The 16,500-nt window shown below is 44.1% G+C and overlaps 1 protein-coding gene across 1 annotated transcript; it reads left to right on the top strand.

The window, feature by feature from the left end:
- Positions 1 to 2,816: 2,816 nt before the first annotated feature.
- Positions 2,817 to 16,264, top strand: LOC121539114 (M1-specific T cell receptor beta chain). The gene is made up of 8 exons (XM_041847371.2): positions 2,817 to 2,871; positions 3,074 to 3,376; positions 5,628 to 5,635; positions 10,382 to 10,454; positions 14,603 to 14,953; positions 15,322 to 15,351; positions 15,531 to 15,637; positions 15,936 to 16,264. The coding sequence occupies exons 1-8, from the start codon at positions 2,817 to 2,819 to the stop codon at positions 15,957 to 15,959; spliced, it is 951 nt and encodes a 316-aa protein (XP_041703305.1). The 3' UTR covers positions 15,960 to 16,264.
- Positions 16,265 to 16,500: the final 236 nt, after the last annotated feature.

Raw genomic sequence — 16,500 nt, 5'->3', positions numbered from 1 at the left:
AGAGGAGATGGAGAGGGGGGTGAACAGTTAGAGTCCTCTCTACTGACTAGGGAAGAGGAGATGGAGAGGGAGGGGGCTGAACAGTTAGAGTCCTCTCTACTGACTAGGGAAGAGGAGATGGAGAGGGGGGCTGAACAGTTAGAGTCCTCTCTACTGACTAGGGAAGAGGAGATGGAGAGGGGGCTGAACAGTTAGAGTCCTCTCTACTGACTAGGGAAGAGGAGATGGAGAGGGGGGGGCTGAACAGTTAGAGTCCTCTCTACTGACTAGGGAAGAGGAGATGGAGGGGGCTGAACAGTTAGAGTCCTCTCTACTGACTAGGGAAGAGGAGATGGAGAGGGGGGGCTGAACAGTTAGAGTCCTCTCTACTGACTAGGGAAGAGGAGATGGAGAGGGGGGGTGAACAGTTAGAGTCCTCTCTACTGACTAGGGAAGAGGAGATGGAGAGGGAGGGGGGCTGAACAGTTAGAGTCCTCTCTACTGACTAGGAAGAGGAGATGGAGAGGGGGGCTGAACAGTTAGAGTCCTCTCTACTGACTAGGGAAGAGGAGATGGAGGGGGCTGAACAGTTAGACTCCTCTCTACTGACTAGGGAAGAGGAGATGGAGAGGGGGGCTGAACAGTTAGAGTCCTCTCTACTGACTAGGGAAGAGGAGATGGAGAGGGGGGTGAACAGTTAGAGTCCTCTCTACTGACTAGGGAAGAGGAGATGGAGAGGGGAGGGGGGCTGAACAGTTAGAGTCCTCTCTACTGACTAGGGAAGAGGAGATGGAGAGGGGGGGGGAACAGTTAGAGTCCTCTCTACTGACTAGGGAAGAGGAGATGGAGAGGGGGGTGAACAGTTAGAGTCCTCTCTACTGACTAGGGATTTGAAGTCTGGAGACTCTGCTGTGTTTTACTGTGCTGCCAGCTCAGCACACTGCTCTACAACAACCTATACGTTTACATTTACAGTTTGTCATTTAGCAGACGCTCTTCTCCAGAGCGACTTACAGTTAGTGCATCCGTCTTAAGGTAGCTAGGTGGGACAACCACATGTCACAGGCATAGAAAGTCAATTTTTCCTCAATAAAGTAGCTATCAGTACACTCTTAGAAAAAAGGGTTCCAAAAGGGTTCTTCAGCTGTCCCAATAGGAGAACCCTTTTTGGTTCCAGGTAGAACCCTTTTTGGTTCCAGGTAGAACCCTTTTTGGTTCCAGGTAGAACCCTTTTTGGTTCCAGGTAGAACCCTTTTTGGTTCCAGGTAGAACCCTTTTTGGTTCCAGGTAACACCCATTTGGGTTCCATGTAGAACCTTTTTCACAGAGGGTTCTACATGGAAACCAAAAGTGTTCTACCTGGAACCAAGGATGGTTCTCCGAAGGATTTTCTGATGGAGGGGGGTACTCTGCCGTCCTAGCTTCAGGGGGAAGCTGGTTCCACCATTGGGGTGCCAGGACAGAGACGAGCTTGGACTGGGCTGAGCGGGAGCTGCCCTCCCGTAGGGGTGGGAGGGCCAAGAGACCAGAGGTGGCAGAAAGGAGTGCTCGGGTTGGGGTGTAGGGTTTAAGCATAGCCTGAAGGTAGGGAGGGGCAGTTCCTCTTGCTGCTCCGTAGGTAAGCACCATGTTATTGTAGTGGATGTGAGCTTTGACTGGAAGCCAGGGGAGTGTGCAGAGGAGTGGGGTGACATGAGAGAACTTGAGAAGGTTGAAAACCAGGCGGCCTGCAGCGTTCTGGATACGTTTCAGGGGTTTGATGGCACAAGCAGCGAGCCCAGCCAACAGCGAGTTGCAGTAGTCCAGGAGACAGGAGATGACAAGTGCCTGGATTAGGACCTGCGCCGCTTCCTGTGTGAGGTAGGGTCGTACTCTACGGATGTTGTAGAGCATGAACCTGCAGGAGTGAGTCACTGTTTGATGTTTGCAGAGAACAACAGGTTGTTGTCCAGGGTCACGCAAAGGTTCTTTGCATTCTGGGAGGGCGACACTGTAGAATTGCCAACCGTGATGGAGTAGCCTTTGAGCAGGCAGGCCTTCCCCAGGAGGAAGAGCAGCTCCATCTTGTCGAGGTTGAGCTTGAGGTGGTGGGCCGACATCTAAGCTAAGATATCTGCCTGGCACACAGAGATGCGTGTCGCCACCTGGGTGTCAGAAGGGGGGAAGGAGAAAAGTAGTTGAGTGTCATCCGCATAGTAATGATAGGAGACACCATGTGAGGATATGACGGAGCCGAGTGACTTGGTGTATAGAGAGAAGAGGAGAGGATCTAGAACCGAGCCCTGGGGGACAGCAGTAGTGAGAGTACGTGGTGCAGACACAGATCCTCTCCACGTCACCTGGTAGGAGCGACCTGCCAAGTAGGATGCTATCCAAGAGTGTGCAGAGCCCGAGACGCCCAGCCCTGAGAGGGTGGAGAGGAGGATCAGCCCTGAGAGGGTGGAGAGGAGGATCTGATGGTTCACGGTGTCGAAGGCAGCGGATAGATCTAGGAGGATGAGAACAGAGGAGAGAGAGTTAGCTTTGGCAGTGCCGAGAGACTCCATGACACAGAGAAGAGCAGAGGAGGGTGCAGAAAAGGGGAGAGGAGGGGATGAGAGAGAGAGAGAGAGAGAGAGAGAGAGAGAGAGAGAGAGAGAGAGAGAGAGAGAGAGAGAGAGAGAGGAGATGAAGTGGTAGAATATGTGGGAAGAGGCATATGTTGTACTCACCAACTGATTTTATAGCAGCAGGATGTGACATCACTTCCTAGTCTATAATGTCACTTCCTGGTCCGATTGAACAGGTCTGAGGAAGAAGGAGAGTGAAAAGAGAGTGAACAGTCTGTCTGTCCTCTGATGTCTGTCAGTATGAAGCTGCTGTGTGTGACTCTGTCTCTCCTCCTCACTGCCAGTAACAACCGTTCTCTAACCTAACCTACACACAGTACATACGCGCATCACTCATGTTAAAAATAGTACTTATTTTTGTGTTTATGAAGTCAGTCTGATCATTGTTCATGCACTGCTTGAAATTAGAGCAACAATTTTATTTTAATCACATTCGTTGATACTTACTGAAAAAATGTTTTATTTCTGTTTTTTTTCCCTCTCAGATTTTACTTGCGGCGTAACCGTTCAACAGTCTCCTGTCATGTCTGTCTGTAGGGAAGGAGACGTGTCCGTCACTCTACAGTGTTACCATGACGACAGCAGCTACTACTACATGTTCTGGTACCGACAGAGAGACAACAACAACATGGAGATGCTAACATATTCCCCGGGTCAAGACGTGTGGGAAATAGAACCTCCGTTTGAGAAGACCAAGTACACCATGAGCAGGCCTAAACTGACTAACTCATCTCTGGAGATCAACAACGTGGAGGTTGGGGACGGGGCTGTGTATTACTGTGCTTCCAGTACAGCACACTGACTCAGAACAGATGCACTGCTGTACAACAACCCCACAACCCACAGGAGGAGAGGAGGGGAAGGGGAGGAGCAGGGTGGTGGGGGGGGGGAGGGGGTGGAGGGAGAGAGCATAGAGAGGTGGAGGAGGAAGGAGGGAGGAGAGGAGGAGAGGGAGGAGAGGGGGAGAGGAGAGGAGGGAGTGGCGGGGTTGGAGGAAAGAGGGGAAATGGGAGAAGAGTGTGGTTGATATCTCTGGGGGGGAGAGTAGTTCAGCTAGTATGGTTGATATCTCTGGGGGGTAGTTCAGCTAGTATGGTTGATATCTCTGGGGGGGTAGTTCAGCTAGTGTGGTTGATATCTCTGGGGGGGTAGTTCAGCTAGTATGGTTGATATCTCTGGGGGAGAGTAGTTCAGCTAGTATGGTTGATATCTCTGGGGGGTAGTTCAGCTAGTGTGGTTGATATCTCTGGGGGGGTAGTTCAGCTAGTATGGTTGATATCTCTCGGGGGGGTTCAGCTAGTGTGGTTGATATCTCTGGGGGGTAGTTCAGCTAGTGTGGTTGATATCTCTGGGGAGGGTAGTTCAGCTAGTGTGGTTGATATCTCTCGGGGGGGTAGTTCAGCTAGTGTGGTTGATATCTCTGGGGGGGTAGTTCAGCTAGTGTGGTAATATCTCTGGGGGGGTAGTTCAGCTAGTGTGGTTGATATTTCTCAGGGATGTAGTTCAGCTAGTGTGGTTGATATCTCTGGGGGGGTAGTTCAGCTAGTGTGGTTGATATCTCTGGGGGTAGTTCAGCTAGTGTGGTTGATATCTCTGGGGGGTAGTTCAGCTAGTGTGGTTGATATCTCTGGGGGGTAGTTCAGCTAGTGTGGTTGATATCTCTGGGGGGGTAGTTCAGCTAGTGTGGTTGATATCTCTGGGGGGGTTATTTCAGCCAGTGTGGTTGATGTCTCTGGGGGGGTTAGTTCAGCTAGTGTGGTTGATATCTCTGGGAGGGGGGAGTTCAGCTAGTGTGGTTGATATCTCTGGGGGGGTAGTTCAGCTAGTGTGGTTGATATCTCTGGGGGGGTAGTTCAGCTAGTGTGGTTGATATCTCTGGGGGGAGTAGTTCAGCTAGTGTGGTTGATATCTCTGGGGGGGGTAGTTCAGCTAGTGTGGTTGATATCTCTGGGGGGGGTAGTTCAGCTAGTGTGGTAGATATTTCTGTGGGGAGTGGTTCAGCTAGTGTGGTTAATATCTCTGGGGGGGAGGTTCAGCTAGTGTGGTTGATATCACTGGGGGGGTAGTTCAGCTAGTGTGGTTGATATCTCTAGGGGGGTAGTTCAGCTAGTATGGTTGATATCTCTGGGGGGGTAGTTCAGCTAGTGTGGTTGATATCTCTGGGGGGGGGTAGTTCAGCTATTGTGGTTAATATCTCTGGGGGGGTAGTTCAGCTAGTGTGGTTGATATCTCTGGGGGTGGGAGTTCAGCTAGTGTGGTTGATATCTCTGGGGGGAGTAGTTCAGCTAGTGTGGTTGATATCTCTGGGGGGAGTAGTTCAGCTAGTGTGGTTGATATCTCTGGGGGGGTAGTTCAGCTAGTGTGGTTGATATCTCTGGGGGTGGGAGTTCAGCTAGTGTGGTTGATATCTCTGGGGGGGGTAGTTCAGCTAGTGTGGTTAATATCTCTGGGGTGGGGGTAGTTCAGCTAGTGTGGTTGATATCTCGGGGGGTAGTTCAGCTAGTGTGGTTGATATCTCGGGGGGGTAGTTCAACTAGTGTGGTTGATATCTCTGGGTGGGAGGTAGTTCAGCTAGTGTGGTTGATATCTCTGGGGGGGTAGTTCAGCTAGTGTGGTTGATATATCTGGGGGGGAGTAGTTCAGCTAGTGTGGTTGATATCTCTGGGGGGGTAGTTCAGCTAGTGTGGTTGATATCTCTGGGGGGTGGGTAGTTCAGCTGTGTGGTTGATATCTCTAGGGGGGTGAGTTCAGCTAGTGAGGTTGATATCTCTGGGGGGGGGGTAGTTCAGCTAGTATGGTTGATATCTCTGGGTGGGAGGTAGCTCAGCTAGTGTGGTTGATATCTCTGGGGGGGTAGTTCAGCTAGTGTGGTTGATATCTCTGGGGGGGTAGCTCAGCTAGTGTGGTTGATATCTCTGGGTGGGGGGTAGCTCAGCTAGTGTGGTTGATATCTCTAATTTGATGGTGTTTTGTTCTTATAACCTTACATTAAACCATCCTTTAGTTATTGTTTTGGCATCAGGTAACTGATCCTATGAGGTAGGAGAGTACAGGTGCCAACCAGTACAGCAGAGTCTGTGTCCTCTTACTTGCATTCCAAGTCCGTGCTTCTACAGTTTCAAAGATATATATAACAAACAGTATATGGGTGTTTCTCTGACTGTCTGCCTGTCATCCAGGTGTCCCTGGTATGTAGGCCTACCCTTGTATCAAATGAAACTCTACGATTAAAAAGGGAGAAGTTTCAAAGAGATGATCATACACTGACCTCTGGAGGTTAAATGTTGGATTACACATAAATCAATCCAGAAGTCTAAACTCTCCTGGATTCAATTAAATTCCATGACTTGAGATATGATTCAAAAAGAGAACACATTTAAGATTCCCCCTAAATACATATTAATCCCTGATTTATGTTACATCTTTCTGTTTTCTTTTATTACAAACAAAATGGAACAATATAATGAAACTATTACCACAGCAGATATGATCAAATGGAAATTACAATCACGTTAGATGGTACTGCAAGTTTAGGACCGGGAGTTGACAGCCATGCTCTGTGGCAGACAGTTACTGTCACATGATGCTGAATGGAAGGGGGGAGAGGGGAGGGTTGTCAGGCAAAGGGGAGGGGGGCATCTTAGAGACTTAGAGAGGCGTCAACTCCATTTTAGGAGGAAACAGAAACAAAACATTACCTGTCCCCTTCCTTTCCTCCCTTCTACTTCCTCCCTGCTGCTTTTCTTAGTGCGGCTGACAGAAATAAAAGCAGTCAGTTTGGAACAGGATCCAACTCCAGTAACCCCCCATACCAACACACCTGCTGATACAGACAGATACTGAGAAGGAGAGATGGGTAGAGAGATATAGAGAGAGAGAAAGGGTGGGGGGAAGGAGTCAAGAAAAATAAGTGCGTGAGAGAATGAGTGTTTTTGTGTGATGCTCTAACACTGTGGGGACAGGGGGCCACGGTGATATATTCACATAGAGACGCCGTACAAAAACCTCCTCCCATTCACTTCCATACAAAAGTTTCCTCCCATTCACTTCTGTAAAAAAAACTCCTTCCATTCACTTCTGTTCAAAAACCTCCTCCCATTCACTTCCGTACAAAAACCTCCTTCCATTCACTTCTGTTCAAAAACCTCCTCCCATTCACTTCCATACAAAAACCTCCTCCCATTCACTTCCGTACAAAAACCTCCTTCCATTCACTTCCATACAAAAACCTCCTCACATTCACTTCCATACAAAAACATCATCCCATTCACTTCCATACAAAAACCTCCACCCAATCACTTCCATAAAAAATTATCCTCCCATTTACTTCCATAAAAAACCTCCTCCCATTCAATTATATACAAAAACCTCATAACATTCACATCCATGCAAAAACTCCCATTCACTTCAATACAAAACCTCCTCCCATTCACTTCCATACAAAAAGCTCCTCCCATTGACTTCCATATAAAAACCTCCTCCCATTCACATCCGTACAAAAACCTCCACCCATTCACTTCCGTACAAAAATCTCCTTCCATTCACTTCTGTTCAAAAACCTCCTCCCATTCACTTCCATACAAAACATCCTCCAATTGACTTAACTACAAAAACCTCCTCCCATTAACATCCATAGAAACCTCCTACCATTCACTTCCATGCAAAAACCTCCCATTTAAATCAATCCAAAAACCTCCTCCCATTCACTTCCATACAAAAAGCTCCTTCCATTCACTTCCATAAAAAAACCTCCTCCCATTCACTTCCATACAAAAACCTCCACCCAATCACTTCCGTGCAAAAACATCCCATTCAATTCCATACAACAAACCTCCTCCCATTCACTGCCATACAAAAGTCTCCTCCAATTCACTTCCGGATAAAAACCTACTGCCATTCACTTCTGTACAAAAACCTTCAACCATTCACTTCAATACAAAACCTCCTCCCATTCACTTCCACATAAAAACCTCCTCCCATTCACTTCCATACAAAAACCTACTCCCATTCACTTCCACATAAAAACCTCCACCCAATCACTTCCATACAAAATTATCCTCCCATTTACTACCATAAAAAAACCTCCTCCCATTCACTTCCGTGCAAAAACATCCCATTCAATTCCATACAATAAACCTCCTCCCATTCACTTCCAAACAAAAACCTCCACCCATTCACTTCAATATAAAATCTCCTCCCATTCACTTCCACATAAAATCCTCCTCCCATTCACTTCCATACAAAAACCTCCCATTCACTTCCGTGAAAAAACCTCCTGCCATTCACTTCCATGCAAAAAAACTCCTGCCATTCACTTCTGTACATAAATATCCTCCTATTCACTTCCATACAAAAACCTCCTCCCATTCACTTCCGAACAAAAACCGCCTCCCATTGACTTCCATACAAAAACCTCCTCTCATTGACTTCCGTAAAAAAAACTCCTCCCATTCACTTCCATATAGAAATCTCATCACATTCACTTCCGTACAAAAACATCCTGCCATTCACTTCGGTGCAAAAACCTCCTGCCATTCACTTCTGTACCAAAAATCTCCTCCTATACACTTCCAAACAAAAACCTCCTCCCATTCACTTCTGTACAAAAACCGCCTCCCATTCACTTCCGTACAAAAACCTAATCCCATTCACTTAAATACAAAAACCTCCACCCAATCACTTCCATACAAAATTCTCCTACCATTTCCTTCCATACAAAAACCTTCACCCATTCACTTCCATGCAAAAACCTCCCATTCAATTCCATACATTAAACCTCCTCCCATTAATTCCATACAAAACCTCTCCCCCATTCACTTCCATAAAAAAGCCTGCCCCCATTCACTTCCATACAAAACCTCCTCCCATTCATTTCCATAAAAAACATTTTCCCATTGACTTTCGTACAAAAACCTCCTCCCATTCACTTCCATATAAAAATCTCATCACATTCACTTCCGTACAAAAACATCCTGCCATTCACGTCCGTGCAAAAACCTCCTTCTATTCACTTCAATACAAAAACCTCCTCACATTCACTTCAGTACACAAACCAAGTCTCATCACTTCCGTACAAAAACCTCCTCCCATTCATTTTCGTACAAAAACTTCCTCCCATTCACTTCCATACAAAAAACTCTTCCAATTCATTTCCATACAAAAACCTCCTCCCATTCACTTCCCATGCATAAACCTCCACCCATTCACTTCCATGCAAAAACATCCCATTCACTTCCATACAAAAACCTCTTCCCATTCACTTCCATAAGAAAATCTCATCACATTCACTTCCGTACAAAAACATCCTACCATTCACATCCGTGCAAAATCCTCCTGCCATTCACTTCTGTACAAAAACCTCCTCCCATTCACTTCCGTACAAAAACCTCCTTTCATTCACTTACGTAAAAAAACGTAATTCCATTCACTTCCACACAAAAACTTCCTCCCATTCACTTACATACAAAAACCTCCTCCCATTCACTTAAATACAAAAACCTCCTCCCATTCACTTCCGTGCAAAACCTCCTCCCATTCTCTTCCATACAAAAACCTCCTCCCATTCACTTCCATACAAAAACCTCCTTCTCATTCACTTCCGTACAAAAACCTCCTCCCATTCACTTCCATACAAAAACCTCCTCCCATTCACTTCCATACAAAAACCTTCTTATCATTCACTTCCATACAAAAACCTTGTCCCATTCACTTCCATACAAAACCTCCTCCCATTCACTTCCATACAAAACCTCCTCCCATTCACTTCCGTACATAAATCTCTTCCCATTCACTTCCATACAGAACATCCTCCCATTCACTTCCATACAGAACATCCTCCCATTCACTTCCATACAAAAACCTCCTCCCATTCACTTCCATACAGAACATCCTCCCATTCACTTCCATACAGAACATCCTCCCATTCACTTCCATACAGAACATCCTCCCATTCACTTCCATACAGAACATCCTCCCATTCACTTCCATACAGAACATCCTCCCATTCACTTCCATACAGAACATCCTCCCATTCACTTCCACATAAAAACCTCCTCTTATTGATTTCTGTACAAAAACCTCCTCCCATTCACTTCCGTTCAAAAACATCCCATTCACTTCCATACAAAACCTCCTCCCATTTACTTCCACACAAAACCTCCTCCCATTCATTTCCATACAAAACCTCCTCCCATTCACTTCCATACAAAAACTTCCCCCCATTCACTTCCATACAAAAACTTCCCCCATTCACTTCCATGCAAAATCTCCTCCCATTCACTTTCAAATAAAAACCTCATCCCATTCACTTCAATACAAAAATATCCTCCCAATCACTTCCATACAAAAACCTCCTTCCATTCACTTCAATTCAAAAACCTCCTCCCATTCACTTCCATTCAGGAGAGGGCTGGGGCCCATTCACACACATTGAGGAGACTGTTAAGGAGCCTGGAGAGATGCTGCTGAAGAGCTCAATAATACTGAACAGGATTTTCATATTCCCTAGAGGGTGAATGACAAAGATATCTGACGTATTATCTGTTCTCTGTATCTCTGAGTATCTCTGTTCATATTCCCCCGAGGGTGAATGACAAAGATATCTGAGGTATTTTTGGAATAGGAGAGTAGCGATGTGACACTGGAAGTGTGGCCTACTTTGGAAATGGAACAAAGCTCACTGTTTTAGGTAAGTTCACTTCTTAAAGATTCATAATATATAAATATGTAACCCTGAAGACGTTTCGTTGCCAATAAGAGGATCATAAAATGTCTGTGGTCAAGCTGAACTAAAGGGTTGTTGTGAAAACACTGTGACTTCAACCCAACCTGCCTTCTTTGGCAATGGAACCAAACTCACTGTTTTAGGTAAATACTTTCTACTTCCTTATCATGTAATTGATGATTTTTAACATTATTTATTTACAAAAACATGGATGATTGACAAAAAAGCAAGTATTACTAAAGTATTTCTGATGCCAAATGCATAGAACAAGGCAGTAGTGTTTGGGATAATTACTGCTCAGTATGTCTTCGCTGTGACAACTATGATCCTGCGTTCTTCGGAGCGGGAACCAAACTGACTGTTCTGGGTAAGAGAATGTTGACCATGATAGAACTAATGGGTCTCTATTTGTGGTCTAGTAGTATAGTGATGTGAGGATTTAGTTCATTGTGGATTCAGTACATTAGGTTAGTTGCACACTAGTGTTACTCCACTCAATGCTTTTTGATGTTAAGCCTGTGCACTGTGCCTACTATGAGGCATATTTTGGACCAGGCACCAAATTAACAGTTCTCGGTAAGTAATCCATATACTATGTTTGACCTATGTGTAGTTTGAGTTAGACAACATACTTGTGAGAAGAGAGTTTCAATATCGTATTATATTATAGTGTGTTTGTCTCACCCTATATGTGTTCTAAACTGGTAAGAACATGGTGTTGGTTGGTATTAGGAGAATAGAGTTATCAAAGGTCATGATTGGGATGGAAAGTTCTAGACAAAAGCATTTGCTGGAGACTATATCTGTATTAGAGCAGTGCTCCACTGTGCTGGTGGTGCCGGCCAGGCTTACTTCGGTGGAGGAACCAGGTTAACGGTTCTAGGTAAGAAATGACACCAAAAAAAGTGCAGTAATCTATGTGTTTATGATGTATGTGGTTGTATGATTTTTAGAGAAATGTACTGTAACAGAACGACTGTGTAGTGTCTTTGAATGTCCTCCTTACGTGGTCACATAAAGGTTGAGTAAATCCACTGTGCTGGTGGTGTCGGCCAGGCTTACTTCGGTGGAGGAACCAGGTTAACGGTTCTAGGTGAGAAATTACACCAAAATAAAATCATGTTCACACCTGATTGGGATTAATAATACATGTGATTTGTGCACCTTTAAATCTCATGACTAGAATCTGTAGGTTACAGTGTTTAGTTGATCTTATGTGGCATGAAATGTGTCCTAATGACTGCTGTAGGTGGAAAGCGCTTATATTTCATTAGAAAAAGAGTCAAAATAATGTATTTGGTTATGATTTAGATGATACCTGTATCTGAGTTACTGTGAAGAGTATTTGAATGTCCTTGTAACAGAGTAACAAAGGTTGAGAAAGTCCAGAGTCCCAGTCAGAGCTGGATACTTTATGATACAGCCTCGTCGCTCTGTGTTCATACTCGGAAGCATACTTTGGAGCCGGCACCAAACTCACCGTTTTGGGTAAGAAAATCTACTACCGAATGTTAGTACAAATGTACATAAGGGAATAGCATGGACAAAACGTAAAATATTCTGCAACATAAAACCATATAATTTTACTATACATCTTAATCTGTTTAGTTTTTTTTAACTAAGAGAGTATATTTTAATGTAACTGGATGGCAGTAAAAGCATCAGTTATGTTCCCCTAACATGGTATTGAGGTATAAAGTGGTCTGGCTCCATGCCCAGACCCAGTCTACAGATCCCATGGTTCTAGTTATCAGCTCTGTTAGGAGCGGTGAGATTCAACACACAGGCTTACTATGGCAATAGAACAAGACGGAACAGTCTAAGGTACAACAAGATAACTCGTGTAAGACATGCGAAAATGATCGGAGGAAGTTCAGGAGTAAAAACAAACAAAATATAATGATTGACTGTGTCCATGAAATGTATATAGTATGTATAAGCATGAAGTAGAGGCCTAAGCATTGTTGTTCACTAGTTTACTCCAACTAGGGAGGGGATGGTGGGGTTGGAAAGTAATAAAGGGAAATATATATATTTTTAAAGGATATGTATGTATATATATATATATATATATATATATATATATATATATATATATATATATATATATATGCGAGATAAAAAAACATATGGGGGGATTGAAAGTGATGCAGACAATTACATTGATGGAAGTTACAATCCATCTACAATATTAAAGCTGATCTACCTCCTAAAGAAGAAAAAATACCAAAAAACAACAGTCTAAGGAAAGGCAAAAAACAACAGTCTAAGGAAAGGCAAAAAACAACAGTCTAAGGTAAGGCAAAAAACAACAGTCTAAGGTAAGGCAAAAAACAACAGTCTAAGGTAAGGCAAAAAACAACAGTCTAAGGTAAGGCAAAAAACAACCGTCTAAGGTAAGGCAATAAAAACAACAGTCTAAGGAAAGGCAAAAAACAACAGTCTAAGGTAAGGCAAAAAACAACAGTCTAAGGTAAGGCAAAAAACAACAGTCTAAGGTAAGGCAAAAAACAACAGTCTAAGGTAAGGCAAAAAACAACAGTCTAAGGAAAGGCAAAAAACAACAGTCTAAGGTAAGGCAAAAAACAACAGTCTAAGGTAAGGCAAAAAACAACAGTCTAAGGAAAGGCAAAAAACAACAGTCTAAGGTAAGGCAAAAAACAACAGTCTAAGGTAAGGCAATAAAAAACAACGATGATGATTTGATCTGATGCTGTAGGTGTCATTTATCTCGTGATGTAGAAATGTTTCATAGAATAGCACCAAAACCATTGTAACAGCAGCACATTAGGGTGTCTTTAGCCAGACTCTGCCAGAGTGGTGACAGGAGGGATCTTTCTGAGGCCGAGTACCAGCGTCAACTACAACCAGGCATTCCTCAGCAGCGGCACCAAACTCACACTTCTGGCTGAGAAACCTGACGATTAAATGTGCATAGACGCTTATAGATGTACGGCCCATATAGAGATGTCTCTGTTCATGACAGAGACTTTGGCTTATTTCTAAACACGTGTGAACCAGATCAATTTTTATTTGATAGATACGTGTAAAAGAATGTTGAAAATCCTCCTCCCGAGACGTTGGTTTGCATGAATCTATATGGTGTTACATCAGTTTGAAGAAACCATTTAATAGTTCAGACCAAGGAAAGTAGTAGAACTGTGGCAGAACTGGGTCGTGATCCAGAGCCTGTCGTGTGTAGTATGCTGTCTCTCTGTGGAACACGGATAAGGCAGAGTTTGGTCCAGGAACCAGACTCACTGTTCTAGGTAAGAGATTCGCCTCTTTAAAGTATTTATACACAATATTGAAATCATTTGTAATAATGGATTGAATTCTAGTTGATCGCTTTGGTACATTAGTTGAGCGTGCAAATATTCAGGAGGGGGAAAATACATAGGTTTGTTTCAGTCCCGTGAATAGAGCTAACGGAGGAAGTGAGTTCAGCTCTGTCGACATAAACATGCTTTGAAATACAGTATTACCCCCTTTGCTAAAGACAAACTACAGCAAATACAGTATTACCCCCTTTGAAATACAGTACTTGCTAGCTAGCATCAGCCTGGTTTTCTGTCTGTGAGTATGTGGTGTGCTCTGGTGGGTATGCTGCCTACTTTGGAGAGGGAACGAAGCTAACAGTTCTGGGTAAGGATACCGTAAGAGTGCTGTAAAAATACTGTGATAATCACATGTTACAGCTTTCATGTTCTACGGTCTTGACAATGCCTTTGGCAGCTGGTCACAAAGTGGTTCACTCTGAGCTGCTGAATGAAATGCTGTGTTGTTATGTGCTTGTCTGGACACAGAATTTGGTGGTTCATGTTGCCTTGACGTTACTGTCAAGAATGAGAAAGACGGGACCAGTTTATAGAAGGAGAAAGACAGGACCAGTTTATAGAAGGAGAAAGACAGGACCAGTTTATGGTAGGAGAAAGACAGGACCAGTTTATAGAAGGAGAAAGACAGGACCAGTTTATAGAAGGAGAAAGACAGGACCAGTTTATAGAAGGAGAAAGACAGGACCAGTTTATAGAAGGAGAAAGACAGGACCAGTTTATAGAAGGAGAAAGACAGGACCAGTTTATAGAAGGAGAAAGACAGGACCAGTTTATAGAAGGAGAAAGACAGGACCAGTTTATAGAAGGAGAAAGACAGGACCATTTTATAGAAGGAGAAAGACAGGACCATTTTATAGGTGGCATTTATGTATGGTTCAGGTGTGATGTCAACAACCAACAGAGCCATTGATTGATTGTTAAAGGTTAAACCTTCTTTTATTTCCTCCCTGCAGACCCAAACATCGATGTCAAAGAACCCACAGTGAAAGTCCTTCCACCCTCCACGAAGGAGTGTGAGGCTAGAAACAAGAAGAAGAAGAAGACTCTGGTGTGTGTGGCCACCGAATTCTACCCCGACCATGTCACTGTGTTCTGGCAGTTTAATGGAGGCGCCATCACTGATGGAGTAGGGACCGACAACAAGGCCTTGAGGGATAAAGATGGGATATTCTACAGTATCACCAGCAGACTGAGAGTCCCAGCCAAGGACTGGAACAAGCCCTCCAACAAATTCACCTGCATCGTCGAGTTCTTCAATGGGACCGTTAGCAAAAATGAGACAGATCACATTAACGGAGAAGAAGGTATTGCCAAATTATGAACTAAAACTCTGTCTTTGTTTATGAGAAGAAACAGGTTTCGTTGAACTACAATAGTATGATTCTCTTTTTTTTGGCATTTTCTAGTGAAGTGTTTAGTCAAGTAGTACGCTTCTCTATAGCATTGGACTATGTAGAACTATGATGTACACTAGCCTGTGTAGAACTATGATGTACACTAGCCTGTGTAGAACTATGATGTACACTAGCCTGTGTAGAACTATGATGTACCCTAGCCTGTGTAGCTCTATGATGTACACTAGCCTGTGTAGAACTATGATGTACACTAGCCTGTGTAGAACTATGATGTACCCTAGCCTGTGTAATCTAAAACACTCCTTTGTTTCTTTCAGGTCCAGGTGGTGATGGTGGGATGACTGCAGGTACATTTTCCCATTCTAGACTGAGCTACTTATTGTTCGTGACAAATACATGGTACACATATAACCTATAGTTAATACTGTTTACAATACTATCACATTTATTCATGCGTAATCCGCGGAACGATATTACCTGACGCCCTCTTAATCAAGGTCATTTAAATGTATTATTTTCCTTGCAGAGTACTACGTGAACAGCACCCTGATTGCCAAGCTGGCCTACAGCGTCTTCATCGCTAAGAGTACCTTCTATGGACTGGTCGTCATGGTTCTGATTTGGAAGCTTCAGGTGAGTTCACTGCAGCTATGATGAGGGACATCCACTCACCCCTCTCTCTCTTCCTCAATCTATGCCTTGTGCTTAGATGAGTCCCAAATATGTTTGTGCTGTCTTGCCAACTCTTATGGTCGGCGTGACAATGATACACTGTAGGAGTTGGCAGGACAGCACAAACAGATCCGGAACCAGGCTAGCTTTGTGCTAACAACGTTTCTAAAATGGCCGCATACGGTCTTTAACCTGTATCTCTGTGTTTAAAATACAGACACCATACTGTCTTTAACCTGTATCTCTGTGTCTCATTCAGCTCTCCTCAGATAAACAGATGTAATTGATCACTGACCGAGACCCAGCCACCCGTGGAAGCTGAGCTCAGTGGACTGGAGGTCGTCATGCGTGCGCATAAGGCTCTGGTGAAAAGTAGTGCACTATATAGGGAATAGGGAGCCATTTGGGACAAAGCACATACCCATGTCTTTCATGTGATTACACAATGTACGGTGTGCTGTCTATTATCTGTCAGTTACTATACATGTGAGGATGTTTTTTATAATCTCCAATAAACATAGTCTTGCAATTAATGTTTGCACAGTGTACAAAACATTAAGAATGCCTTCCTAATATTGAGTTGCAACCCCCCCCTTTTGCCCTCAGAACAGCCTCAATTCGTCGGGGCATGGACTCTACAAGGTGTCGAAAGCGTTCCACAGGGATGCTGGCCCATGTTGACTCCAATGCTTCCCACAGTTGTGCCAAGTTGGCTGGATGCTCTTTGGGTGGTGGACAATTCTTGATACACACGGGAAACTGTTGAGCGTGAAAAACCCAGCAGCGTTGCAGTTCTTGACACAAACCTGTGCACCTACTCCCGT

This window comes from Coregonus clupeaformis, chromosome 25 (assembly GCF_020615455.1).
Source record: "Coregonus clupeaformis isolate EN_2021a chromosome 25, ASM2061545v1, whole genome shotgun sequence".
Classification (NCBI taxonomy): domain Eukaryota; kingdom Metazoa; phylum Chordata; class Actinopteri; order Salmoniformes; family Salmonidae; genus Coregonus; species Coregonus clupeaformis.
The sequence above is the reverse complement of the archived record's forward strand: the minus strand, read 5'-3'. Positions and strand labels throughout refer to the sequence as shown.

What these genes read in the sequence shown, in the direction of transcription:
- LOC121539114 (XM_041847371.2), top strand. Translation starts at nt 2,817, where the DNA reads ATGTCTGTCAGTATGAAGCTGCTGTGTGTGACTCTGTCTCTCCTCCTC. An exon ending in GTCTCTCCTCCTCACTGCCA is followed by an intron (nt 2,872 to 3,073) that starts GTAACAACCGTT and finishes TTTCCCTCTCAG; the next exon opens with ATTTTACTTGCGGCGTAACC. An exon ending in TGATGGTGGGATGACTGCAG is followed by an intron (nt 15,352 to 15,530) that starts GTACATTTTCCC and finishes TTTTCCTTGCAG; the next exon opens with AGTACTACGTGAACAGCACC.